Here is a 26,348-nt window from a genome sequence, read left to right as displayed (position 1 = left end):
ATCAGAGCTGCAGTTGCTGGCCTACATCTCTGCCACAGCAATGCCAGATCCAAGCGTATCTACATCACAACTCATGGTAATGAGGATCCTTAACCCACTGAGTGAGGCCATGGATGGAACCTGTATCTTCATGGATACTAGTCAGATTTGTAACCCACTGAGCCACACGGGAGCTCCAAACTTAAGTTTTTATGTCATTTGTAATAGAAAGAGCCCTGACTAGTATGACATCTCCCAAACCCTTTTCCATACTTACCTCTGTCTCCTCCTAGTCTCTGTTTCTCCATCTCCTTCCCTGTAATAGAGGAGAATCATCTGACCCTGAGATGCCAGAATTCACTAGTCACCCCATCCTAGGAGCAGAGGGGAGGGCATAGCTTCCCTTGATCTGTGTCTGTTGTCGACATTTCAGGCATGAGTGGAAGAACTAGTTAAGAATGGGATAATGTGGTTAAGGATTTTATTTTTATTTATAGGTTGATAGCAACCAACCCAAATTGACTCTGGCCGTGGTAAGCCCCAAAGGGCCCTTATTGGAAGGACCATGGTTTTCCCCACAGAATCAAAGAGAGAGCTGAACAAGCTGAAGAGCCATCCTGGGGAAGGGGAGGGACCAGAGGGACCAGAGTGCTCCTGGGGGGCCTCAGCAGGACTGTCATCACTGCCCGCTGATGTGGTGCAGCTCCAGGGGTCTGCACTCTCTGCTTCAAGCTTGAAACAACCAGGAGAGAGAAGATGATTGTGGAGAGTGAGCATGAGGCAAGATGAAGCCCCTGGGCCTGGTCCCTGGGAGCCTCTCCAGAACATCTGAGAGGCTTGGCAGCCAGGCTGGAGGCATCTGCCATGACCTCACTAAGGATGGAGCCATTCCTGGGCGTCTCCAAGATGCCAGAGGCCTACATGGGGTTAAGAACAACCTCTGCAGCCCTTCACTGCTCTTAAGGCCCATTGAGGGCCTGGGAAGGGCTTCTCTGGGTGCTGTGACTCACATGGTCCCAGCCTCTGCCCATTAGTGGTCCCTCCGACGTCTCTAATCTTTGTTCTTTTCCCCTAGCCTGTCCGCTTCAGCGCTGGAAAATGTTCCATTCACTCTCCTCTTTTCCTTCCTCCAAGATCCCAGCTGCTACAGACGGGATGTTTCTGTCCCCCACCCCCCGCCAAGTGCTTATGTTGAAACCTCATCCTCAGTGTGATGGCATTTGGAGGTGGGAGTCTTTGGGAGATGATTAGGTCCTGAGAATGGAGCCCTCATGAATGGAATTAGTGTCCTTAAGAGAGATGCCAGGAGTTTCCATCCTGGCTCAGTGGTTAACAAACCTGACGAGTATCTATGAGGTTGCGGGTTCGATCCCTGACTTCACTCAGTGGGTTAAGGATCTGACGTTGCTGTAAGCTGTGGTATAGGTCGCAGATGAGGCTTGGATCCTGTGTTGCTGTGGCTGTGGCGTAGGCCGGCAGCTGTAGCTCCGATTTGACCCCTAGCCTGGGAACCTCCATAGGCCGTGGGTGTGGCCCTAAAAAAAAAAAAAATCAAAACAAATGAAAGGTGGTGTCAGAGTTCCTTGTCATGCAACAGGTTAAGGATCTCACATTGTCACTCCCTGGCCTGGGAACTTCCACGTGTTGTGGGTGTCACCAAAAAAAAAAAAAAGAGGATTCTTATTTACAAATAATCATTATTATTAAAAAATAGTTATTTAAACAGGACCAAAGACTTTTCAATGAAAAGGTTTTTTTTGTTTGTTTGTTTTTTTCCCACTCTGAACTTCCTGTCACTTGCCAGAGGCAGTAATTCCTATCAGTCTCCTATCTTTCTAGACATAGCCCCCCCATTTATAACTGTCTATATAGAGCCCATGTATTTTATTTGTAAACACAGCAGAGGTTATAAACACGCTGTTCAGTGATTTGTGTTTTCCACTTGGCTTTGTGCTGGTCTCATTCTGTTGGATGGCTGGCTAAGTCTGCAGTGAGGTCCCCAGTGGACAGGCTCCTGTGAACACAAGTGATGTTGCAGTGAACCTCCGTGTGCGTGCCACCTCAGGCACCTGGGCGAGTACATCTGTCAGAAGCAGTAGTGCTTTCCTTTCCGAGAGTTCTCACAGCTCACTTCTTCCAGTTGCCATCAGACTTCCCTCGGTGGCCGCCTCCTCTTTCTCTCCACTCCTTAAATACCTGCAGTGTGGCCTCCAACCATGGACATTCTCAAAGGCCACCAGCGATCCTCTGCCTCAGTGCACCGGCCCTGACTTTTCTGCAGAATTTGACCGCACTTCCCATCCCTTCCAGAAACTCGCCTCACTTGGCTGATAGGAGAGCTAATCTTTGTCCTTGCCCTTCTCTAATCATGCTTTTCCTGTGTCCTTTCCTGTCTCCCAAAGGTCATCATTTGGAAGGAGCCTGAGGGCATGGCACCTGCTGGGACAGCTCTTTCAGCAACCGGTTGTCCCACCCAGGCTGCCACATCTGTTGACCCCACTGCCTGAAACCCTGGAGGAATGGGAGATTCTGATGGATCTAACTTCAAACTTTTCCCTGGGCTCAAGCCCTTCATTAAAAAAAACCAAAAAACAAAAAAAGAGTTCCCGTTGTGGTGCAGCGGAAACGAATCCCGACTAGTATCTTGAGGATGCAGGTAAGATCCCTGGCCAGACTTAGGAGGTTGGGATCCAGCATTGCTGTGGCTCGGATCCTGGGTTTCTGTGGCTGTGGTGTAGGCTGGCAGCTATAGCTGTGCATGGACCCCTAGTCTGGGAATTTCCATATGGTGCAGGTATGGCCCTAAAAAGACCCCCCCCCCAAAAAAATTGGTTTTTAATTCTTGCATTGTATTTTATTATCTTTGTTTTAGTATTTATTATGTACTTTTCAAAAAATATGAAGAAGTATAGATAGCAACAACAACAACCCCAAAAGAATAAGAGCAGGAAATTCTCTGGTGGCTCAGTGGGTGGAGGATCCAGCATCGTTAGTGCAGTGGCTCCAGGTCCTGCTGTGGCACAGGTTCGATCTCTGGCCTGGAAACTTCCTCCTGCCAGGGGGTGACTAAATAAATAAATAAAAAGCATAATTTAAAAAAAAAATAGAGGAACACAGTAAATGCCAGCGTATCCACCATTCAGCTTAATAAAATGCGAGCAATACAGGTGAAGCCTCTTTTCCGTCCCTTTCCACTCCAGAGGTAATCACTCTCCTGAATTTGAAGTTTGTCACTTGTTTACTATTTACTTGAGTCCTGCATTTCTTTCTTTTCTTTCTTTTTTTTTTTGTCTTTTTAGGGCCGCACCCGAGGCATATGGAAGTTCCCAGGCTAGGGGTCAAATTGGGCTGTAGCCGCAAGCCTACACCACAGCCACAGCAACACCAGATCTGAGCCACGTCTGTGACCTACACCTCAGCTCACAGCAACGCCGTGAGTGAGGCCAGGGATTGAACCTGCTCGTCGGGTTCATTAACCACTGAGCCATGACGGGAACTCCGAGTCCTGCATTTCTGCCTGACCTCTGTGGATATCTCTGTATGGGTATCTCTCAGTCAGGCAGAATATTAACTCGGGTGGTCCGTGTAAGAGCACAGGCTTCGGTGCCTTCTTTGATGTGGCTATTGATTAACATGTGTGGCTTAAGGGCTCCAGGGAGTAACATCCCCACAGGCCTTGTTTACTCTAGGGAGTGTACCTACACCCAGATGGACATTAATCTCTAACCCCTGTGACTCAGTTTACGGGAAGAGAAGGGCAAAGAAACCATGAGACTTACGGGACATTTCCACCCCTAAGACCCCTATTGGACAAGGACTGATAGAGGTAACTGGGCAAGGCCAGGGGGAGAAAACCACATCTTTTGGACCCCACGTTGGTACCCCCCATCTTTAAGGGATAAAAACCCCCATAGGACAATAGAGAAGGGGGCTCTTCCTCCTCCCAGCTGTCCTGGGAGCTGTTTGCTTTCCTCTAATAAAGACTTTGCTTGCTTGCTGCCTGTGTGTTCCTGAAGTTCATTCTCTGGCTTCATGAAGAACCCTGATCCTAGTAACTTCTTTCCGGCATCATCAGTATGGTTTAAACCAAACACCTGTGGTTCCATTTATGTGAAAAGGAAAATGCAGCGTTCCCGTCATGGCTCAGCGGAAATGAATCCCACTAGGAACCATGAGGTTGCCGTGAGCTGTGGTGTAGGTCGCAGACACGGCTTGGATTCTGTGTTGCTGTGGCTATGGTGGAGGCCGGCAGCTACAGCTCCGATTCAACCCCTAGCCTGGGAACCTCCATATACCTCGGGTATGGCCCTAAAAAGCAGAAAAAAAAAAAGGAAAGTGTACTACACCAACCAACCAATCTATCTATCCACCTACAGAAATCCTTCCAGAAAGATCAATATCAGAAGCTGGCCAACAAAACACGTTGGCAGGCCTATCGGCAAACTCTGTACTACATCAAAATATTAACTGATTATTTATGGATGCTACGACTATGCATAATTTTTCTATAGGCTCAACTGTTTTTTTTTCCTAAGTTTTCAACAATGAAACATAGCTATTAATAATATATTAAAATATATTAATTTTAACATATCATTATTGTTATTGTTATGTCCCAAACCTATCTTCTGCCCATTTAATTTTTACCCTAGAATTCCGTATGTGTTGGAATTCTGGGATTCTTCCTAGGTTTATTTATGTATTTATTTTTGTCTTTCTAGGGCCGCACCCACGGCATATGGAGGTTCCCAGGCTAGGGGTTGATCGGAACTGTAGCTGCCAGCCTACACTACAGCCACAGCAACACCAGATCCGAGCCGTGTCTACAATCTACACCACAGCTCACAGCAACATCAGATCCTTAACCCCCTAAGCGAGACCAGAGATCAAACCTGCCTCCTCTTGGATCCTAGTCAGATTCATTTCTGCTGAGCCCTGACGCGAACTCCAATCTTCCTAGGTTTAAAACCTGGCAAGCGTGCTTGCTATTCCTTTCCTCTCACATTCTGTCACTTCTTACTATATTCTTTTGTAGTTGAGTGAATTTCTACCTCCCCTATTTTTGATTTTACTGCTATAGTTGCTTTATAATGTTGTGCCCATTTCTGCAGTACAACAAAGTCACTGAGTTAAACATGTGTATCCAGGAGGTTGGATCTAGTTCCCTGGGCTATAGTAGGACTTTGTTGTTTATCCATTCTCAATATAATAGTTTGCATCTACTAACTCCAAACTCCTACTCCATCCCATTCCCCCCCCCCCCCCCCCCCGCCCCATCATCTTCCCTGTTAGATTTTAAGTTCTTAAAGGCACAGACCTTGTCTGGTCTCTCTCCCTGGGGCCCATCACACAGCATAGCTCACGAACAGATGCTCCGAAAATGGTTACTGAACCTTCTGCTTAATGTTTCAGGATTGTCTACATCCTGTGACTGTCACCTGGCTGAGAAATTTCCTCTATAAATAAGGAGTTTCTGTTTCAGGTATGGTTTGCTCTGGGTAGGTATACTCCATCTCTTACGATACCCAAGACTCAAACTTTGAAACTGGAAAGAAACTGGAAGTAGTGTTGGTATTCAAATCCTCAGCCACAGACCTGGGCATCAGCCCCCATAAGAACCAAGGCATCGACGCAACATTCTTTTTTTTCCCCCTTGACATTCTAGCTGCTGTCACTACATTTTTGTGGGGAATTCTCGACGAGATTTTACGGGTCCTTCCATGCTGTTCTTTCTGTGGTTTCCCTGTTTCTTTTTGCGACCAAGTTCCAGATGGCTCAGCAGTGCTACCAGAATGAATATTTTGACAGATTGCTGATTGCTTGCAAACCCTGTCGCCTTCGATGCTCTAATACCCCGCCTGTAACGTGTCAGCATTATTGTAATACAAGTAAGTAATACTGCTTGAACAATTGTTCATTGTGTTGCTGAAAACTCGGCCTCCGTCCACTGTTTCGGAATAGAAATGTGGAGACAGAACTTGGGGCGAAGGAGAAAAAGACAGCTTTATTGCTTTGCCAGGCAAAGGCGGCCACAGCAGGCTAATGCCTTAAAGACTGCCCACCTTGGAAGGGGGCTAGGAGGTGCTTTGATAGCTTGAGGAGTGGAAAATAGGGCCAAGATAAGGATCAGGATAGAGCCCAGCTTGCATTGTCTTTCAAAGCTAGTGGTCCTCCTTCTTCCCCGGAATGAAGACCGTTTCATCCAGTAGTGTTTCCATGTGTTGGGGGTTTTGGTTCTGCATGGAGGCTCAAAGACATTGTTATGGATATTCCTTAAGGAGGAATCAGGACCCCGCCCAAGGCTGCCCTGCTGTCTCTTGACGGCTCCTCCCTGGTCTCTGCATCCCCTTCCTTCCCTGATTAGCAGCTGCCCTTTGGAACTCAGGGAAGGTTAAGGAGGCTGGGGCTCATTTCCTAAAAACCAGAAACGGAGGACCCAGAAAGACTTGTGTGCCCAGGATGGAGGACCCAGAAAGACTTGTGTGCTCAGGAGCCCCACAGCCTCTGCTCGGTTACAATTGGTGTGAAGTATTCTCTCTCTACTGACTATTTATTTAGAGCAGTAACATTCCAGGAAGGTGGTGAGATTTTCTGCATCAAAAAGAGTAAGAAAATAAAGCAATTATTTAAATGCCGACAGGAGCAAAGTAATTATTCAGAACTGAACCCGATTTCATTCAGCACTCTTAACCACAGAGGTTTTTTTTTTTTTTTTTAAATCACCTCTCCTAATTAAGCATTATCTAGAATTTAAAAGTCAGTGCCAAGGCATTAGGGAGACTCGGAGAGAAAAAAACAACCTTTACTGGATGTGAATATGACGTTATTAGTTCATTCTCTCTCTGACATTTTTTTAATTCAGTGAAAGGAACAAATGTGATTCTCTGGACCTGTTTGGGCCTGAGCTTGATAGTTTCTTTGACAGTTTTCATCTTGATGTTCTTGCTAAGGAAGAGGAGCTCCGGACCACTGAGGGACGAACTTAGAAACCCAGGTTGGTTTGACTTTGATGGCCCATCTTTTGAAATCTGTTTCCAGGAGGTTGCGCTTGTGAGTTTCAGTTTGTTTTCATTTGTCCTGTTGAGCAACGGGTTTGGGGAGAGCCCTTTAGAGTGTGTCAGACGACAGTTATGTTAAAGGAAATTCTTGGAAGAAGGGAGCTTTCTCTCCGGTGTTTACACCCTCCTTTGCAGGTGTCAGCCTTCCCCACAGACATTCTTCCCTCGGTAATTACTCTTCCGAGGGACTGAGGCTTCCTTGGGGAACATCCTTCTCTCTGGCCGAAATTAGCACATGGATCAAATGTCATGCCCCCTGAAACAGCGAGCCAGGTCTGCTCCTATCAGGAAAAATATATTTGGCAAGATCTGTGTCCATATTCTAATACAAATGTAAGTGTTTGCTTGAGGGACCATTTTACTGCTGAAAAATGCTAGAAATGAAGACCAGTTGCTCCTGGATTATTTGAGCAAGCTTCTAAAAGATGATTATCTTTCTTAAGCAATAGAAAACCATCCCCAGAGAAATGACCATTCTACTTAAGGGCTTCTTAAGATAAATATATTTCTGGATTTCCCTTGTGATGCACTGGGTTGAAGATTCAGCTTTGTCACGGCAGCACGCCTTGGGTTCAACCCTGGGCCCAGGAACTTCTGTGTGCCTTGGGCATGGTCCCCCCCCCAAAATTTTTTTTTGGAGTTCCTGTTGTGGCTCAGTGATAACGGACCTGACTAGTATCCATGAGGATGCAGGGTTTGATCCTTGGCCCCTCTCAGTGGGTAAGGATCTGGCATTGCCTTGAGCCGTGGTGTAGGTTGCAGACTAAGCTTAGATAAGGCATTGCTGTGGCTGTGGCATATAGACAGTGGGAACACTTAGCCTGGGAACTTCCATGTGCTGTGAGTGCGGCCCTAAAAAAAAATTTTTTTTCTGTACCTTTGCCCATGATTTGTTTATCAAATACTTTGTAGCTCTGCTCCATTTCCTTTTTTTTTTGGCCCTATTTCTTTATGCATGTATTTTCCATGCATAATCTGAAAAGCATCCACCTCATTTTCGTTTCAGTATACAGTGAGAGGGAGGTGGCTGTTCCATGTCACTTACTCATTTGTCTTTTTTTACCTGGGGTTTGAGAGACAGGTAGGTGACTTTAAGTGTGATGTTTTGGAAGATGGAGTGACACGACACAGTGGAAGGTTGGGAAGACAGTAAAACGTGCCTTCAGGGGCAGCCAGTGGGGACTCCTGCCTCATGAGGTCATGAGAGCTGCATTAAAAAAAAAGGAATTGGCCACAAAATGCTCTGTAAGAAAGGCATCTTTATTTTGAATTCTTTTTGGGGTTTTTTTTGGTCTTTTTAGGGCCACACCTGAGGCATATTCTGTCCCCAGGTTAGGGACAGAATTGGAGCTATAGCTGCAGCCTACAGCTCGAGGCAGCGCTGGATGCTTAAGCCACTGAGCGAGGCCAGGGATCAAACCCACGTCCTCATGGTTTGTTACCACTGAGCCACAACGGGAATTCCCTATTTTGCACACTAGTGCATCACCTGAGACTGGCTTTGGTGTGCCTGCATATGGTAATTTGTCATTTCGTATGTGTTAAAGGGGTCAGTACCTTCATATGTCCAAGGGCCAAGGGGGTGAAAAACTAACATAGTGGGGCTTCTGGAGGCTTCTGCAGCAGGGGAGCCTGGGCTCTGCTTGGAGTAGACAGGTGCCGTTGACTCCCATTTGTTCCCATGTAGGAATGTCCACTCCAAGTGGCCGTGGAGTTCCCATTGTGGCTCAAAGGGTTAAGAATCCGACTAGCATCCATGAGGATGTGGGTTTGATTTCTGGTCTCCCTCAATGGGTTAAGGATCCAGCGCTGCCGCGAGCTGCAGCATAGGTCCAGACACGGCTCAGATCTAGAGTCTCTGTGGCTGTGGTGTAGGCTGCCAGATGCAGCTCTGATTTGACTCCCCAGCCTGGGAGTTTCCATATGCTATGGGTGCGGCTGTAAAAAGACCAAAAAAAAAGTGTGTGGGGGGGCTAGTTGTTTAGATTTGTAGATTTGTATGTATAATCTCTTGATTTTTTAAGTGAGGGTCACCATAAAACAGATGAGCAAACACTTAAAAAACCCTGCATTGCCCTAAACCACGCATGTCTTTGAAGCCAGTGTGGCCCATGGGCTGTCCGTTCACGCACGACTCTGGGGCCCTCTCATTCACTGAGTCATGAGAGATCTGCCTGGTGCTGCTCGGATCCCCCATGTGCGCTGCGAAGTCTGGCACGACCAGGCGCCCTGAAGAGTTCGGGTTAACGGTGCTGTTTCTGCGTCCTCAGGATCGGCTCCCCAGAAGGGTGCTGGCGCTGACCTGGGCGATGGCAGCGAGGGCCGGATGGGTGTGGAAACGCTGCTTTCGAGAGGCCCGGAATACACGGTAGAGGAATGTACGTGTGAAGACTGTGTCCAGAGCGAACCAAAGGTCAATTCCGACCATTTCTTTCCACTTCCAGCCATGGAGGAAGGCGCCACCATCCTTGTCACCACGAAAACAAACGGCTACTGCAGCAGCCTGCTAGCTGCCGAGAGTGCCCTGGCATTGGAGAAATCAATTTCTACCAGATGATTAACGCACCGTTTCGATGGCAGAGAGCTACTTGGAAAGTCTTTTGTTGGAAGGAAAGGATGATGTGTCATCTCTTTAGGACGCCTGACTCCTCGGTGGGTGGTATAGATCTTGGTCCTCTAATTCTGGAAAACCTTTATGTTTCCTTCCACCTTATTGATGGGAACTTAGCTGTGGAAACATCGTCGGTTTCATGATTAAATTGACCATTGGAAAAAAAAAAAGGCACCTCAATGCGTAGATCCCATCGTCACCCATTTCTATGCCGACATCACTTCTCTTCTACACACACACACGTTTCAGGAGAGACTGGCTTTCTCTCTTTAGTGGGAAAGGGAAGCGAGGTTATCCTCCGTGCTTTCTGTATGGAGGAGAACCTAGAGTCAGTCACACTAATTCCTTTTTTTTTTGTCTTTTTGTCTTTTGTTGTTGTAGTTGTTGTTGTTGTTGCTATTTCTTGGGCTGCTCCCGCGGCATATGGAGGTTCCCAGGCTAGGGAACCTCCATATGCCCAGGCTAATCGGAGCTGTAGCCGCCAGCCTACGCCAGAGCCACAGCAACTCGGGATCCGAGCCGCGTCTGCAACCTACACCACAGCTCACGGCAACGCCGGATCATCAACCCACTGAGCAAGGGCAGGGACGGAACCCGAAACCTCACGGTTCCTAGTCGGATTCGTTAACCACTGCGCCACGACGGGAACTCCTTTTTTTTTTTTCTTCTTCTTTTTCAGCCACCCTCATGGCAAATGGAAGTTCCCTGGCCAGGGATCGAATCTGAGCCACTGCTGTGGCAATGCCAGTTTGTTCACCCACTGCCCAGGGGCCGGGATGGAAGCGGAGCTTCCACAGAGATAAGCTGGATGGTTAACAGACTGCCTTATAGCAGGAAGTCGCCCGCTACACTCATTTTCTGTGTGCAGTGCATGGCCGGTTCCTGACCTTGTGAGCTTCCAGCTTAATGAAGGCATCAGGCATCATTATAATCAGTAGTACATGTATAGTTGCAAATTGTGATAAAGGTGTATTAAGTGTCATTATTATGACCTAATGCACTTATCTGGCTTCCTAACAGCCAGGGATTGTTCCAAATGCTTTATCTGTACGCAGTCATTTACCACATACAACAAACCACAAGTTAGGGGGGCGGTTATTAGCTCCGTGCTACAGATGATAACAGAACTGAGTCAGATCAAGGCCAGCGAATGGCAGAACCAGATTTAAACCCAGACATTCTGCTCTATTCCTTTTTTTCTTTTCACATCAATTTATTTCCATTTCTGAGTTTCCCATCTCTTTGGGCTCCAATTTTAGTCGTTACTGGGGGAGGGTTCCCTTCCTGGGGTTGTGCAAAAGTCCTGGGCTGTTATGGAAGGGCTGATAATTTGCTTTTTTTTTTTTTTTCTTTTGGTTTCCTTTCTTGACTGGTAATCTGCTTCCTCTGATCATAGGTAAGATGCCCACTGGCATCACAGCATAGACCTTCAAGGTCTTGGGGCTTTGTGGCTTTTGTGTCAGGTTAGGGATATGTGGAAACTTGGTGGGAACTTTGAACCCCAGGTGGGGTCCCTTCCAGGCCCTTGAGGGCCATAGGTGACAAGAGAGTATAGTGATTAAGGCACCGGCTCTTAGAGTTTGAATCCTGGGTCTGTTACTAGGAAGTCGTAGACATTGGGAAACTTGAGAAAGTTACTTAACCACCCAATGCCTGTTTCCCCATCTGTAAAATGGGCATAATAACAGTATCTACTTATAATATTGTTTTAAGGATTAAATGAAAACACACACACACACACACATTTATATAAATAGATATTTTCCCCATAAAAGTACTTTGTGTTAGTTACATTGCCATCACAATTTTTTTTTTTTTTGGTCTTTTTAGGGCCACACCCTCGGCATATGGAGGTTCCCAGATGAGGAGTCAAATCAGAGCTATAGTCGCTGGCCTATACCACAGCCACAGCAAGGCGAGATCCCAGCCACGTCTGTGACTTACACACAGCTCAGGGCAATGCTGGACCCTTAACCCACTTAGCGAGGCCAGGGATCGAACCTGCATCCTCCTGGATTCTAGTCAGATTCCTTTCCACTGAGTCATGGTGGGAAGAACACCATCACATTATTTATTAGTCCTTCCCTTTGAGGTCTACTCTCCGAGGATAGGTGCACCCTTTTTCTATGATATGGCCTAGGAATATTGCTCCTAGCTTCTCACAGGCCTTCTTCCTTCTCCCCTTAGACACTCAGTGAGTTTCTATTTTTCAAAAGCCCAGAATAGCTGCTGACATTAGGTTTCTGACCTGGTCCTCCAGTACCAGGCTCAATCTCAGGAAGAAGGAATTACAATACTTTTGAGTGGGTGGTAGAGAATGTAAGGCACATGCTACAGTCTCGGAACTCACTCGTCTCAAGTACCATGAAGAACCGGTACAGGGCACTACAAGAAGGTGTGACACAAACCATCATGACAATTCCATGAAGCAGGCGTGTGATGCCTCACCAAAGGTTACAGAGGCAGACAGACCCTAAACTAGGCTTTCTAGGGGGCAATCAGGGAGAGGGACGATTCAGAAACACTGACTCTTTTTTTTTTTTTTGTCTTTTTGCCATTTCTTGGGCTGCTCCTTTGGCATATGGAGGTTCCCAGGCTAGGGGTCTCATCAGAGCTGTAGCTGCCGGGCTACGCCAGAGCCATAGCAACGTGGGATCCGAGCTAAGTCTGCGACCTACACCACAGCTCATGGCAACGCCGGATCCTTAACCCACTGAGCAAGGCCAGGGATCGAACCCACAACCTCATGGTTCCTAGTCGGATTTGTTAACCACTGCACCACGACGGGAACTCCCAGAAACACTGACTCTTTAGATTAACAAATTAGCAACAATTGTAAAGGACAATTTTGAAAATGGGAAAAACAACCTCACCAACCACACAGTTGGTTTCATTTTTATATTCTCTCAGAGTCCCTACACATGGCTGTATTTTGACACAACTGTAATCGTGGTGTACAGACCATTTTGCATGGGGCCCTTTTTTTTTTTTTTTTTGCTTTTTAGGGCCGCACCTGTGGCATATGGAGGTACTCAGGCTAGGGGTCAAATTGGAGCTGCAGCTGCCGGCCTACACCACAGCTCACAGCAACACTGGATCCTTAACCCACTGAGCGAGGCCAGGGATGGAACCTGCAACCTCAGTGGTTACTAGTCAGATTCATTTACCACTGCGCCATGATGGGAACTCCACATGGGGCCTTTTTTACTTACTGTATTATCATTGGCCTTTCCATAATCTTTGTTTAAAGATTTATTTTATTGTAGTAGAGATGATTTACAATGTGTTAATTTCTTCTGCACAGCAGTGATTCAGCTGTATATATGTTTACATTTTTTTCATATTTTTCTATGGTTTATCACAGGATATTGGATATAGTTCTCTGTGCTACATAGTAGTCCATAATCTTTATAATCAGCCTTTCCAGCTACTGCAAGAGATTCTTTGTGAGGTGGGCCATGATTTGCTAAGCTATTCTTCTGTAACCAGGCTTTGGTACTTTCACTTTTTTTCTATCATAAATAATGCTGCAGAGCATCCTTTGCCAAAAATCTCTTGACCTCTGCTGAGTCCAAAAGGTAAATTCTCAGGAGGCAGAGATTACCAGTTGAGACACAATGTAGTAGGAAGACCATAAGGCTGTGAACTGGGCTGGAATTTGGCTTCATTTCCCAGTGGGGCCTCAAGTCAGTGTTTTGTGGATCAAGACTTAGAAGTGGATCCACTGTCTCTGTCAGCACTGTTAAAAAGAAAAATTGAAGAGACTACATTGCCTATAGAAATGTTAAAACATCTTAAGTGTGGGCATTTGTGTACTGGCTTGTGGTGTAAAATGCATTTTCTTTTACTCTGGGTTGTGTGCAAAACAAGTTGGAAAAACGCTCCTTTAACCTTTCTGAATCTTCTTTCCCTTATCTGTAAAATGGGGCAGGAACCTGGGTTTATTAAGACTATTGTGAACACGTGTTCAAACTCGATCCTTCCACCCATCCACGTTCACTCCACTGCCCCACCACCCCAGCCCCAGGCACTAGTATCTCTTGTAGGACAGCTGCAACGGCCCCTAAACACCTGCTCCTTCACCTAGACCCGCTACTATTCATTTTCAGCTCAGGAAGAGGAATCGTCTTAAAACCTAATTCAGCTTGTGTCACTCCTTTGCTTAAATTCTTGCAATGATTTCCCATTCCCCTATCACCTCAGAGTTAGGACAGAAAAGTTCAACCACTTCTCCATGGCCTGCAAGGCCCTTCACTCAACCTCTTGAATCTCTTCGCACGCCCCTTTTCTCACTCACCCTCTTAGTCCAGTCAACCTCCTGAGGCAGGAGGTTGCTTCTGGAACACGCTTCTTGCGGATCTTCCCAGGCCATCTCCTTCTTACCATCCAGGTCTCTCAAGTGGTCGCCATAGAGAGGTCCTCTAGGACTGCTCATCTCTCCGTCCCCACGCTTTGGCCCATCCCTTCTTTTTAATCTCCCTTTTCCGCTCCTAGCGCTCAGTGGAACTCTGTTGCCTCATTTCTCGTGGCCGTGTTCAATGTCTGGCTCCCCCACAGACAGTAAGCCCAGGATGGCGGAGAGGCGCCCGTCCGGTCCCTGCCGCACCCCGGATCGCGGGGCGTCCCTGCCTAGGTCTCCGATCTGCCCGGGAGAGCCCAGCCACCTCCACAGCCCTTACCGCCCAGACTCTGCCGCCGCGGGCTGGCGCCGGTGTTTACGTTCCGGGTCGCGGGGCGGGGCCGCGGCGGCCGCGCTCCACTTCCGGGGCGGGGCGGCGAATGGGGCGGGGCGCGCTGTCTCCTGGCCTGTCTGGAGCGCTGCGGCGGCAGTGGCGGCACTGGCGGCGGCACTTGCGGCGGCACCGCGGGCACCGGTCCGGGGAGCGGAACCATGAGTGGTGAGTGGCGGCCTGGCCGCTGTCACCCGCCCCGGCCGCCCCGGCTCCCGGCGCTCCAGCTGCACACTCCGACCCCCAAGTCCCCGCGTCCCGCTCGCTCGCGGACCCCGTCCCATCGCTCCCACTTTCCGGACCCCATGTACGCCCAGTTCCTGGCCCCTGGTCACCTGCACTTTTCTGGCGTCCCGGGCGGGTCCAGGCACTAGTCCCTTGACTCCTGCCCACCACGTACAGCCAGCTCCTGGACACCTGTCCCCCAAATCCCCAGTCCCTTCCAGTCCTCCCGGTCCTCCGACCCCCTTGCCCAGTTACCAGACCCCAGTTCTCAGACCTCCCTTGTCTCAGTCCCTCCTAACTCCTAGACCCATTGAGCCCCAGTTCCAGTGTCCAGTCTCCCTGCTCCCCAGTCATTGCCACTACCCAGGCCCCTGTCCCCAGTCGTTCTAGCCCCCACATAGCCAGAGAGTGGCCTCTCAGTCCTGGCTTGCTGCCCCCTGAACCCCCTGTCCCCCTAGCTCTCGGTTCCCAGGGGATTCGGAGTTCTCCTGCCTCTTTGTCTTCCTGTCCCTCGTGTTGCCTCTCCCCTTCTCCCCGCCGTGCTTTGCTGATCCAGTCACTCGTTTCCAGGTTCTCCTTTTCCCTCTCTGGTCCTTGCTTTTGTATTTTGGTTATTTTTTCATACTCCAGCTCCTTCCATTGCTTTTCCTGGCTCATTTGAGGTCTTCCTTGTCCCGCCCTGCAGCTCTTTCCCTCTTGGCCAATGCTGAGTCCATCTGGGGACCATTCTTCTGCTCCTCCCAGTCCAACCCTCTCCCTCCCACCAGGGACATAGGGGTGGTTTGGGTGGGAGCCTGGGAGGTACGTGTGGACCACCTGTCCCCAGGGTTTCTGAAGTTTAGTCCCTACACTTGGATGTGTGTTCTCAGCCCTTTCCACTCGTGAGATCTGTTGGTGTTTTGGTGCTAAGTCATTCCTGAGTGTTGTATGTGGAGATGGCAGTGACTCAGGGAAGCCTCCCAGCTGCCCTGACTGGGATCTGGATTTACTTAGGAGGACCCGCCTACCCTCCTTCTGCCTGTTTTCCCCTCACTGTGGAGTCGCCTTTAAAGAATCCCTGCAGGCAGCCTTGCTGCCCTGGACTTGCATCCAGGCATTTCTGGAGGTCAAGGCGGGGCAAGGCGAAGGCCATGTGTCTCTCTTTAATTTTTAAGTTATCTCTGTGGATCATTTCCCATGCGTTGGGTGCCTTTGGTTTTGCTGGTCAAGAGCTAGATTTGTGAAATTGATAGTCCTAATGAGGGAGCTGGGGAGGGGGATTTTTCCTGGGAGATAGTCCAGCGTCTGTTGTCAGCTGATTTTTGGCCTAATTAGAGTTTCTGCTCCTTTCGTTAGTGATACCACAGCAGAGATGTGATGAGCTGGTTTCAACCCAGGAGGTAATATGGCCTAGGATAGGTGCAGACCCTGGGGGCAGACAGCTTGGGTTCACATCCGCACTCTGCCACTTATAGCTGTGTGATTTAGAGCAAGTTACTCGACCATTCTGGAAGTCTCAACAAAATGGGGATAAATAATAGTACCTTTCTCTTAGGTGTGTTGAAATGACCAAGTAACATTACTCAGGCAAAGGGATTGGTTCTGTGCCTGTGACAAAGATGGGTAGTCAGGAGCTTGGAGCTGCTGTTGTTTCTGTAACGAGTGGGGTTGTTTTCTGGCCCAGCTCTGGGACAAGGGCTGTGGCTGGCCTAAGACCTCCTTTTAGAGAAGAACAACAAAAAGAAAATCTCTTCCTTTCAACGGCACCAAGGCCTCTGTGCCTCAAGCTCACAGTTGTGGAGGTTTTTCTCTGCAGCCTTCATGGCAGGAGTCCCTGAAATTGACAAGCCAAGGGAAACTGACAATGTATCCTTCAAGGAGCAAGCTAATATCAAAGATCAAAGCTAAGGAAGTTTTAATTTTTTTTTTTTTTGCTTTTTTAGGGCCACACAAGCTGCATATGGAAATCCCCAGGCTGGGGATCGAACTGGAGCTGCAGCGGCTGGCCTATGCCACAGCCACAGCAACTGGGGTTCTGAGTGACATCTGCAAACCATACCACAGCTCATGGCAGTGCTGGATTCTTAAGCCACTAAGTGAGGCCAGGGGTCAAACCTGAATCCTTGTGGATACTAGTTGGGTTTGTTACCACTGAGCCGTAATGGGAACTCTGGAAATTTTAAAATTTAATCAGGAGTTCTTGCTGTGGTGCTGTGCGGTGAGAATCTGGCTGCAGTGGCTTGGGTCTCTGCAGAGATGCGGGTTCAATCCCCATCCTGGTGCAGCGGGTTAAAGGTGCTGGCATCGCCACAGCTGCTATGTAGGTCACAGCTGCAACTTGGATTCAGTCCCTGGCCTGGGAACTTCCATATGCCATGGGTGTGGCCGTAAAATTGTTTTAAATTAAGAAAAGCTGTTAGGTCCAAGGTTGAATAAATTACAGACGGAAGCCAACAAATGGCTTTTTAAGGATATAACACTGAGTATCTTGGAAAGATGGTAACTGAGGGGAAAAGTGGTTGCTGAGGATGGAAGGGGAAGTCCAAGGTATTTTCACTCGTTCCTTGAGAATGCAGTTGAAATGGGGTTTTCCTCCTATAGGATTAATAATTGGCACATAAAATAACGTGACATGGAAATATTTCCCCTCTTCTGTTTTTTTTTTTAATACAGAACAGTCTAATGAACAATTAATTACCAACTCATGACCACTTCCCCCACATCTTCTTCCTACCTTTCTCCCCAGTTTATTTTGAAACAAATCCCAGACACTACATCATTTCATCTGTACAGTTTAAAAAATATATATCTTTAAAATATAGGGACACCTTTTTTAAAAACATAGCTCAATTCCATTATTGTACCTATAAAAGATTAGAAGTAGTTCACTAATAGCAGGTACTCACTGTTCAGATTTCCATGGTTGCTTTATAATTTTATAGTGTATTTTTTACAGCTCAGTGTCTAAGGTTGAAACAATGCAAATTGGTTAGTCCTTTAATTTTTTTTGTAGCCTCTCTTTTCAAGTTTAATTTTTATTTTTTAAACTGTTTTGCATATTTGCAGAATTGCGCCATCACCATAATACATTTTAGAATATTTTCATTACTCCAAAAAGAAGCCCCTGATCCATTAACAGCTGTTCTTCATTCCCTCAGCCCCAGGCAACCACTAATCTACTTTGTCTCTCTGTGGATCTGCCTCGTCTGGACCGATCACATAAGTCTAATCCTGCAATATGCGGCCCTTTGTGTCTGACTCTCTTCATGCAGTGTCATGTTTTTAAGATTCATCGTGTTGTCCATGTTTCTGTATTTCCCTCCTTTTGGCGACTGAATAATATTCCACCGTGTGGGTGTTCCACGTTTTGTTTATCCATTCAACATTGGATGGGCATTTGACTCCTTTCTGCTTTTTGGCTGTTAATGAGTAAGCTGCTGGAAACAGTCACGGACTAGCTTTTGTGGGGACACATGTTTTCATTTCCCTTGGGTCGTTATCTAAGAGGCGAGCTGCCGGGTGCGTTTGAGGAACTGTCAGACTGTTTTCCAAAGCAGCTGCACCATCTTCCATTCTCACCAGCACTGCATGAAGGTTCTAGTTTCTTCATGTCCTTGCCCATGGACCTTTTGATAGTAGCCCTTCTAGTGAGTGTGAGGTGGTGTCTTTTTGTGGTTTTGATTTGCATTTCCCTAATGTGTAATGACATTGAGCATCTTTTCACGTGCTTATGGCCATTTGTGTTTTTTCTCTGGAGAGATGGCTGTTTCAGGTTCTTTGTCCAATTAAAAAAATGTTTGGTTGTTTTTATTATTGAGCTGTAAGAATTCTATATAGCTTCTGGATACTAATCTTTTATCAGAGACCCTTACAATTTTTTTTTTCCCTCCCAGTCTGTGGGTGGTTTTTTTTACTTTCTGGATGGTATCCTTTGAAGCACAGAGTCTTTTTTTAAACTACAGGTTCCCCTTTCATCTCTCTCTCTTTTTCTGCCCCCCTGCAGTTTTTGTTGAAGGGAACAGTTTATCCAGTAAGGTTTCTTTGTGGGATTTTGCTGATGCCGTCCTTTTGCTGTGGTGTGCATGTTACTTAGTGTCTCGCATAGCCTGTAAATTGGCAGTTGGCGTCTGCTGTGTTTTGTAGCTGAAAACATTTTGAGTCAGAGGTCAGATGGGTAGAAGGCCGAACACATGATGCGCAGATAACCAGGAAGTGGAATGGTTAGGTAATGCATATACGAGATAACTGGGCATGATGGTGCCAGAAACAACTAAGGTGCCCATTAATAGGGGAGGGGACAGATATATGCGGGGTGGTCACATGATGCAAACCTCCAAGATGTGAAAAGGAATAAAATAGATTCACACACATCACTGGGGCTGTATCTCAACACTGATCTTCCCTAAAAAGCAGGGTGCAGAATTATACCCAAAATATATACCTTGACACACATTAAAACAAGCACATAAAACCATGCTTGTGGATTCATATATGTATGCAGAAGTAAACAAATTGCCAGGGGCATGGATACCTGTTGGATGTGGGTGGTTGTCTCAGGGTGATAGGGTGACGATTTACTTGTTTTTCTTTAAGGAATCCAGTGTAGGACCACTTGATTACTGGGCTCTGCTAGCTAAGGAATTCTGATTTTCTGATAATGCTTTTGCTCTTACTGGGAAAGTATAACCTGTAGAATCAGAAAGTCAGAGTTCCCGTCGTGGCTCAGCGGAAACAAATCTGACTCGTATCCATGAGGAGGCAGGTTCCATCCCTGGCCTTGCTCAGTGGATTAAGGACCTGGTGTTGCCATGAGATGTGGTGTAGGTCACAGACACAGCTCAGATCTGTCGTGGCTGTGGCTGTGGTGTAGCTCTGATTTTGACCCCTGGCCTGGGAACCTCCATATGCTGTGGGTGCGGCCCTAAAAAAAAAAAAAGAAAGAAAGAAAATCATTATGATTCTCAAACACTGTCTTCTGTAGGACTTTTCATTTGAAGGTCTTTTTCCCCAGTCCCCCCACCCCCGTGCCACAGCAGTGACAGCCACATCCTTTGACTGCTAGGCCACCAGGGAACCCCTGAAGGTCCTTGAATAATTATTCTGCCACGAATCCTTAAGTTAGAAAGACCCTGAAGTCCCCCTTTTAAGGGCTGGGGAAAGGCAGACCCAGAGAGGTCAAATAATTAGTGAAACAGACAAGCTCTAAGGGCCCGAAACACCAGAGTTGGGGGCTTAGTGGGTAATTTGCTGCTATTTCTTGCCTGATGTTTTGATATCTTTTGGCAACTTTCTCTTTTTTTTTCTAGAATGTTGAAAGTCACGGTTTTCTCTTTGGCATTGACTGGGCATCTCCAGCAGTGGTTTGTATTTGGAATAAAAGATCAGCTGATGGGGGGGATAAATTAGGAATTTGGGGTTAGCAGATTTGTAGTACAACATATAAAGCAGATAAATAAGGACTTACTGTGGAGCCCAGGGAACTATATTCAGTATCTTGTAGTAACTTAGAATGGAAGAGAATCTGAAAAAGAATATATACATATATATATATGTATATTCAGTGTATGTATAAATATATATACACACACATCCAGTATTTATATATATTCTGAATCACGTTGCTGTACACCTGAAGTACATCATTGTAAATTAACTGTACTTCAGTTAAAAAATAGACTCAGCTGAAATGAGTGAATGGAAAAAGAAGAGCTGTGGTTTTCATTCAAAGCAGAAAAAGTGACGAGAGCAGCGTCTCGCCCCTCACGAAGGCCCTGGGTGACCCGCTTGGCAGATGGCAAGAAGGATGTGTTCCCCTGTCAGCAGACATCGAGTGCCTCCTTTGCAGCCAGTGGCCCTGTGCTCAATCCCAGGGTCTCCACACTCCCGCTCCCTTGTCACGTGGCTGTGCCTGGGGGGGCCACTGGGAAGTCAGGTACTCAGAGGTGTAAAATATTGGAACTAAGTTCTCTAGATTCTGGCAGTGGGAATCCCAGGTAAAGCACCTTACATGCTGCTGCCTCCTTGGCTGTACATGGGCCTCGTGTTCTCAGCGGGGTAATATCACTCTCGTGGGGGCAAAATGCCTACTCTTAGGTCTATAGCAAAGATATGCATGATGTACGATTTATCTGTGGCATTAAAGTTTCACTGCAGGGTTGATTAAGAAAAACACATCTAGTTTCCTGGTGGCCTAGTGGTTAAGGATCCAGCGTTGTCACTGCTGTGGCTTGGGTTTGATCCCTGGCCTGAGCTTTTTTGTGGTGGGTGCAGCCAAAAAACAGAAAGGAAAGAAAGAAAAAATATGTAAAAAGGATCCTAGGAGGGAATGAAAAAAAGATTGAGAAGCACATATAGGCTGAAGTAGTTTTATCACTATCATAAATTTACATTTTGCTTTTACCCTTAACCTTTCTGGATAAAACTTTATCATATCGTTGCATGGCCTTCATATTGATCACTATATGGACAATAATTTTTTACATGTAGCATAATTTTTATTTTTCTTTTTTCTCTTTTATTGGCCGCCCCAAGACACGTGGAGCTCCTGGGCCCAGGATCAGATCCCAGCTGCAGTGGCGACCTATATTGCAGCTGAGGCAATGCCGGGCCTGTACCCTGCTGTGCTGGGCCGGGGATCGAAGCTGTGTCCCAGCGCTTCAGATATACCTCCAATCTCGTTGGGCCACAGTGGGAACCCCCATAATTTTTAAATTATTGACTTTATTGTGGAAACTTCTCTTCCTCCCCTTGCTTTTTTCTTGTTGTTCCTGTTATAAGTAATGATGCAGTGAACGTTTTCGATCAAGCTAGTTTTCCTTCCTTTAGGTGATGTCTTTAGGATGCTTTCCCTGGAGTGGCATTGACATGAAAGTGTTGGTGGCAGGTGGAAGTTCCCAGGCCAGGAATCCAACCCATACCACAGCACTGACATGCCCATTTAACCCCCTGAGCCACCAGGGACCTCCCAGGGCTCTTTTCAGTTACATGTGGCAGAAGCTGATTCCAGCAGCATGGGAGTTTAAAGCATCTTGTGATGAGAAGTTCTAGGGATCGCGCTGGCCTCAGGCTCAGCTGGCACTTGAAGTCATCAGGACCACTGTCTGTGCCGCTCGCAGCTCTGCTTTCTCTCTGGTGGCCTCACCCTCAGACAGCCTCCCCTGCATGGAGGCAGGGGGCCACTGGCAGCTCTTGGGTCACATCCTACCATGGAGCAACCCTGAGCAGAGCAGGCCTCTTTCCTGATGGCTCCGACAGAAGCCCTGCACTGACTCCCAGCGGTCCTGCCGGCCACCTGGCCATCCTGGAACCTGGCACCGTGGCCCAGGGTGCCCAGGTGTGGATCACGTGCCCAGCCCAGAGCCCAAGGGTGGCGTCTGTCCCACTTGTCGTCTGGATGGAGGGGGAACTGAAGGGGCCGGGGTCTTGGGATTTGGAATGGGGGTGGGCAAGGAAGGCCTCGCCAGGAAGGTGACATCTGAGCGAGGGGTGAGGCCCCTGAGGAGGTGGATGGGAAGGCTGTGGGGTGCAGCAGTGCTCAGCCTCCAGGGAGTGAGGCCCCGTCCCCAGCCCCGACCTCTGCCCACCCGGCAAGAAGCTGGGGGATCCTGGCCCATGGCATCTTGTTTCCCCTTGCCTGCCTCTGCCCATTTTGAAACCTGCTCTTTCTTCCTCCACCTTAAAAGAAAAAGAAAAGCCCCCAAACGACATTAAAGACTATTGTGAACACAGAATATGCCTGTAAATATACCTTTTCTCTGGCATATCAAGTATTTAGTGTTTTAGGTACTCCCCTTCAGTCCGTATTCAAGGCACATGCATTCTACCTAATTGCATGGAGTCTACCCTTGAATTAGTGTTTCCACTTATTATGGCATTTACCTGTGTTCCTTCTCTTCACAATTATTTAAAAATACTGCCCAACATTTCCACTAAACTGATGTGCCGCAATTATTTACCCTTTCTCCCGTGATAGGAAAAGAAAGTAAATTCCATTTGCGATGTTCTAAGATGGATTTGGCACATGCTTTCTGTAAAGGGCCAGACAGGCAGTGTTTTCTGCTCTGCGGGCCATCCGGTCTCCATCGCAGCGACTCGGCCCTGTGTGTAAAAGCAGCATAGGCACTGTGTGAATGAGAGGACATGGCTGTGTTCCAATAAAACTTTATTTAGGGGAACTGCAGGAGCTGGATTTGGTTTGGGGGCTGTAGTTCGTTGAACTTGTCGGGAACCGTGCACCCTGACCTGGCTGTGTTCCAATAAAACTTTACTTAGGGGAACTGCAGTAGCTGGATTTGATTTGGGGGCTGTTGTTCTAGAACGCTTCGGAAACCGTGCACCCTGACCTGGTGTTTAGTCAGGCGTCACGTTGCAGTGGAAAACACTGGGGCAGTCAGGCCGTCATGCATTTTACTCCCCCTTTGAAGAACTGAGCAAGTCGCTGAACTCTGATTTTTTAAAAAAATTTTTATTATAGTTGATTTATAGCATTGTGCCAATTTCTGCTGTACAGCAAAGCGACCCCCTCATACACATATATACATTACCTTTCTTTTTTTTTTCGTCTTTTTGATATTTCTAGGGCTGCTTCTGCAGCATGTGGAGGTTCCCAGGCTAGGGGTTGAATCAGAGCTATAGCCTCCGACCTACACCACAGCCACAGCAACTAGGGATCCGAGCCGTGTCTGCCACCTACACCACAGCTCACGGCACCGCCAGATCCTTAACCCACTGAGCGAGGCCAGGGATCGAACCCGCAACCTCATGGTTCCTAGTCGGATTTGTTAACCACTGAGCCACGATGGGAACTCCTACATTCCCTTTCTGATAGTCTCTTCCATCATGGTCTATCCCAGGAGACTGGATGCAGTTCCCTGTGCTGTAGAGTGGGATCTGGTTGCTTATCCGTTCTAAGTGTAATAGTTTGTATCTCCCAACCCCAAACCCCCAGACTTCCCTGACTCTTCATTCCCTCACCAGAAGACGGAAATGAAAGTGAGTTATGGCGGTTCAGTGCCATCCTCAGTACCTGGAGGACTGGGAGATGGGGGGACTGTTGAAATAGTTACCCCCCCACCCCCACCCCCACCCTCTGCCATTTCTGCCTCGCTTAGTTTCCCAGGGTTCGAGAAGGTGCTTTGAGATTCTTGGAGCTTCTGGTTCTCCCTGCACATTGCCTTCCAGGACACTCTACCAATACGCCCTGTACAATTACCAGTGGTGCATCTGTTTCCCAGAGCTTTGCCAGCAATGGGGGACTTCATCTTTTTAAAAAAAATTTAGGTATCATTGAGGAGTTCCCGTTGTGGAACAGTGGAAAGGAATCTGACTTAGGAACTGTGAGGTTGCAGGTTTGATCCCTGGCCTTGCTCAGTGGGTTAAGGATCTGGCGTTGCCGTGAGCTGTGGTGTAGGCCGGCAACCGTAGCTCTGATTCAACCCCTATCCTGGGAACCTCCGTATGCCGTGGGTGCGGCCCTAAAAAACAAACAAACAAAAAAAAATTAAGTATCGTTGATATACAATGTTGTGTTAGTTCCAGGTGTACAGCAAAGTGATTAGGTTGCACACACACACACACACACACACGTATGTATTCTTTTTCAGACTCTTTTCCATTTATTGGTTATTAGAAGGTATTGTGTATAGTTTCCATTGCTCTACAGTAGGTCCTTGGTGTTTATTCCTTTTATATGCAGTAGTGTGTACCTGCTAATCCCGAACTCCTCATGTATCCCAACCCCCTTCCCTTTGGTAACCACAAGTTGCTTGGTCTTCTGTGTCTGTGGGTGTCGTTCGTTCGTTCGTTTCTTTCTTTCTCTTTCTTTCTTCTTTCTTTTTTCTCTTCTTTCTTTCTTTCTTTCTTTCTTTCTCTCTCTCTCTCTGTTTTTTAATTTTTTTTTATGTTTTTAGGGCTGCAACCAAGGCGTAAGGAAGTTCCTGGGCTAGGGGTTAAATCAGAGCTTTAGCTGCCCACCTGTGCCACAGCCACAGAGTCCAAGCTGCATCTGCAAGCTATGCCTCAGCTCAGCAATGTTGGATCCTTAACCCACTGAGCAAAGCCAGGGGTTGGCCTAGCTTCCTTATGAATACCAGTCAGGTTTGTTACCATCAAGCCATGGCAGGAACTCCTATTTCTGTTTTTATTTATTTTTAGGGCCTTCTTAGGGCCACACCTGCAGCGTATGGACATTGCCAGACTAGGGGTTGAATCAGAGCTACAGCTACCGGCCTACATCTCAGCCACAGCAAAGCCAGATCTTAGCTGTGTCTGTAGCCTACATCACAGCTTATTGCAACACTGAATCTTTAACCCACTGAGCAAGGCCTGGGATTGAACCCACATCCTCATGGTTACTGGTCGGGTTTGTTTCTGCTGTGCCACAGCAGGAACTCCTATTTCTGTTTTTAAATAAGTTCATTTGTACCTTTTTTTTTTTTTTTTAAGATTCCACATTGGGAGTTCCCATTGTGGCACAGTGGAAATACATCCGACTAGTATCCATGAGGATGCAGGTTTGATTCCTGGCCTTGCTCAGTGGGTTGGGGATCCAATGTTGTGAGCTGTGGTATAGATCGCAGATTTGGCTTATATCCCATGTTGCCGTGGCTGTGGTGTGGGCTGTCAGCTCTAGCTCCAATTTGACCCCTAGCCTGGCCCTAAAAAGCAAAAAATAAAAAAAAATAAAAAAAAAATAAAAAAATAAAAGAGTCTACATATACGTGATATATGATATTTGTCTTTCTCTGACTTACCTCACTTAATATGATAATCTCTTTGTCCATCCAAGTTGCTGCAAATGCTGGTATGTCATTGTTTTTTATGGCTGCGTAATATCCCATTGTATATATGTATCTCATCTTTATCCATTCATCTCTCAAACATTTAGGTTGCTTCCATATCTTGGCTATTATAAATAGGGCTGCTGTGAACATTGGGGAGGTTGTTTCTTTTCGAATTAGAGTTTTGTCTTTTCCAGATGTGTACCCAGGAATGTGATTTTAGTTTTAGCTTTTAAGGAGTCTCCATACTGTTCTCATAGTGGCTGCACCAATTTAGATTTCCACCCACTGTGTAAGAGGGTTCCCTTTTCTCCAGACCTTCTCTGGCCTTTCTTACTTGTAGACTTTTTGATGATGGCTAGTCTGACAGTTGTGTTTCCTTGGAGCTTTGCCAGCAATGGGGAGTTTCATTTAAAATGTTTCTTGGTGAATTCAGTAGCTATATAATGGTAATGTGGGGGTTAATTTGTTAAGTTTAAAATTGTCATTTCTCCAGTCATGAGAGAAGATACACTATCTCTTCAGAGTGGATGCTGTTAATTTTCTTGTTTTTTTCTTTTTTTTTGTCTTTTGGCTTTTTTAGGGCCACACCCACGGCATATGGAGGTTCCCAGGCTAGGGGTCTAATCAGAGCTATTGCCGCAGGCCTACGCCACAGCCACAGCAACGCCTGAACTGAGCTGTGCCTGCGGTCCAATTGGAGTTGTAGCCACCAGCCTGCACCACAGCTCATGGCAGTACCGGATCCTTAACCCACTGAGGGAGGCCAGGGATCGAACCTGCAATCTCATGGTTCCCAGTGGGATTCGTTTCTGCTGTGCCACAGCGGGAACTTCTTTCATGTTTTTTCCTACAGCAAAGGTTGGCAAACTGGGCTGGCTACCTGTGTTGTAAATAAAACTTTATTGGAACCCAGCCACAGCCATTCTTGCTATTGTGTCTGGCCGTTTTCCCACGACGATGGCAGATTTGAGTAGCTGTGACAGGG

General features: G+C 47.1%; 2 protein-coding genes and 1 long non-coding RNA gene across 8 annotated transcripts in view; 2 read left to right on the top strand and 1 right to left on the bottom strand.

The window, feature by feature from the left end:
- Positions 1–5,339: 5,339 nt before the first annotated feature.
- Positions 5,340–9,815, top strand: TNFRSF17 (TNF receptor superfamily member 17). 3 transcript variants are annotated; one of them, XM_047780476.1, is made up of 4 exons: positions 5,340–5,461; positions 5,645–5,867; positions 6,842–6,973; positions 9,308–9,815. In XM_047780476.1, exons 2-4 carry the CDS (start codon positions 5,750–5,752, stop codon positions 9,592–9,594), a joined length of 537 nt encoding a protein of 178 aa, XP_047636432.1. In that variant the 5' UTR covers positions 5,340–5,461; positions 5,645–5,749; the 3' UTR covers positions 9,595–9,815. The 3 variants fall into 3 exon arrangements, with proteins under 3 accessions (XP_047636432.1, XP_047636433.1, XP_047636431.1); XM_047780477.1 differs by lacking the exon at positions 5,340–5,461 and having other exon boundaries at positions 5,492–5,867; positions 6,905–6,973; XM_047780475.1 differs by lacking the exon at positions 5,340–5,461 and having other exon boundaries at positions 5,493–5,867.
- LOC125127456 (uncharacterized) lies at positions 8,277–14,366 on the bottom strand. Its single transcript, XR_007134936.1, has 2 exons — positions 13,946–14,366; positions 8,277–9,955 (listed from the first exon to the last, which is right to left on the bottom strand). It is a non-coding gene; the product is annotated as an uncharacterized LOC125127456 (long non-coding RNA).
- A 70-nt stretch (positions 14,367–14,436) lies between these two features.
- The window catches only part of SNX29 (sorting nexin 29), a 551,544-nt gene continuing 539,632 nt past the window's right edge, over positions 14,437–26,348 (top strand). For all 4 annotated transcript variants that reach the window (XR_007134934.1, XM_047780471.1, XM_047780470.1 and 1 more), the window contains exon 1: positions 14,437–14,546. Coding sequence is in view for 3 of the 4 variants with exons in the window: in XM_047780471.1 (XP_047636427.1) it covers positions 14,540–14,546 (7 nt within the window). In the remaining variant the exon portion in view is untranslated. The remainder of the gene's footprint in view (positions 14,547–26,348) is intronic.

This window comes from Phacochoerus africanus, chromosome 5, assembly GCF_016906955.1.
Source record: "Phacochoerus africanus isolate WHEZ1 chromosome 5, ROS_Pafr_v1, whole genome shotgun sequence".
NCBI lineage: Eukaryota > Metazoa > Chordata > Mammalia > Artiodactyla > Suidae > Phacochoerus > Phacochoerus africanus.
The sequence above is the reverse complement of the archived record's forward strand: the minus strand, read 5'-3'. Positions and strand labels throughout refer to the sequence as shown.

What these genes read in the sequence shown, in the direction of transcription:
- TNFRSF17 (XM_047780476.1), top strand. Translation starts at nt 5,750, where the DNA reads ATGGCTCAGCAGTGCTACCAGAATGAATATTTTGACAGATTGCTGATT. An exon ending in TCAGCATTATTGTAATACAA is followed by an intron (nt 5,868 to 6,841) that starts GTAAGTAATACT and finishes TTTTTAATTCAG; the next exon opens with TGAAAGGAACAAATGTGATT. An exon ending in GGACGAACTTAGAAACCCAG is followed by an intron (nt 6,974 to 9,307) that starts GTTGGTTTGACT and finishes CTGCGTCCTCAG; the next exon opens with GATCGGCTCCCCAGAAGGGT.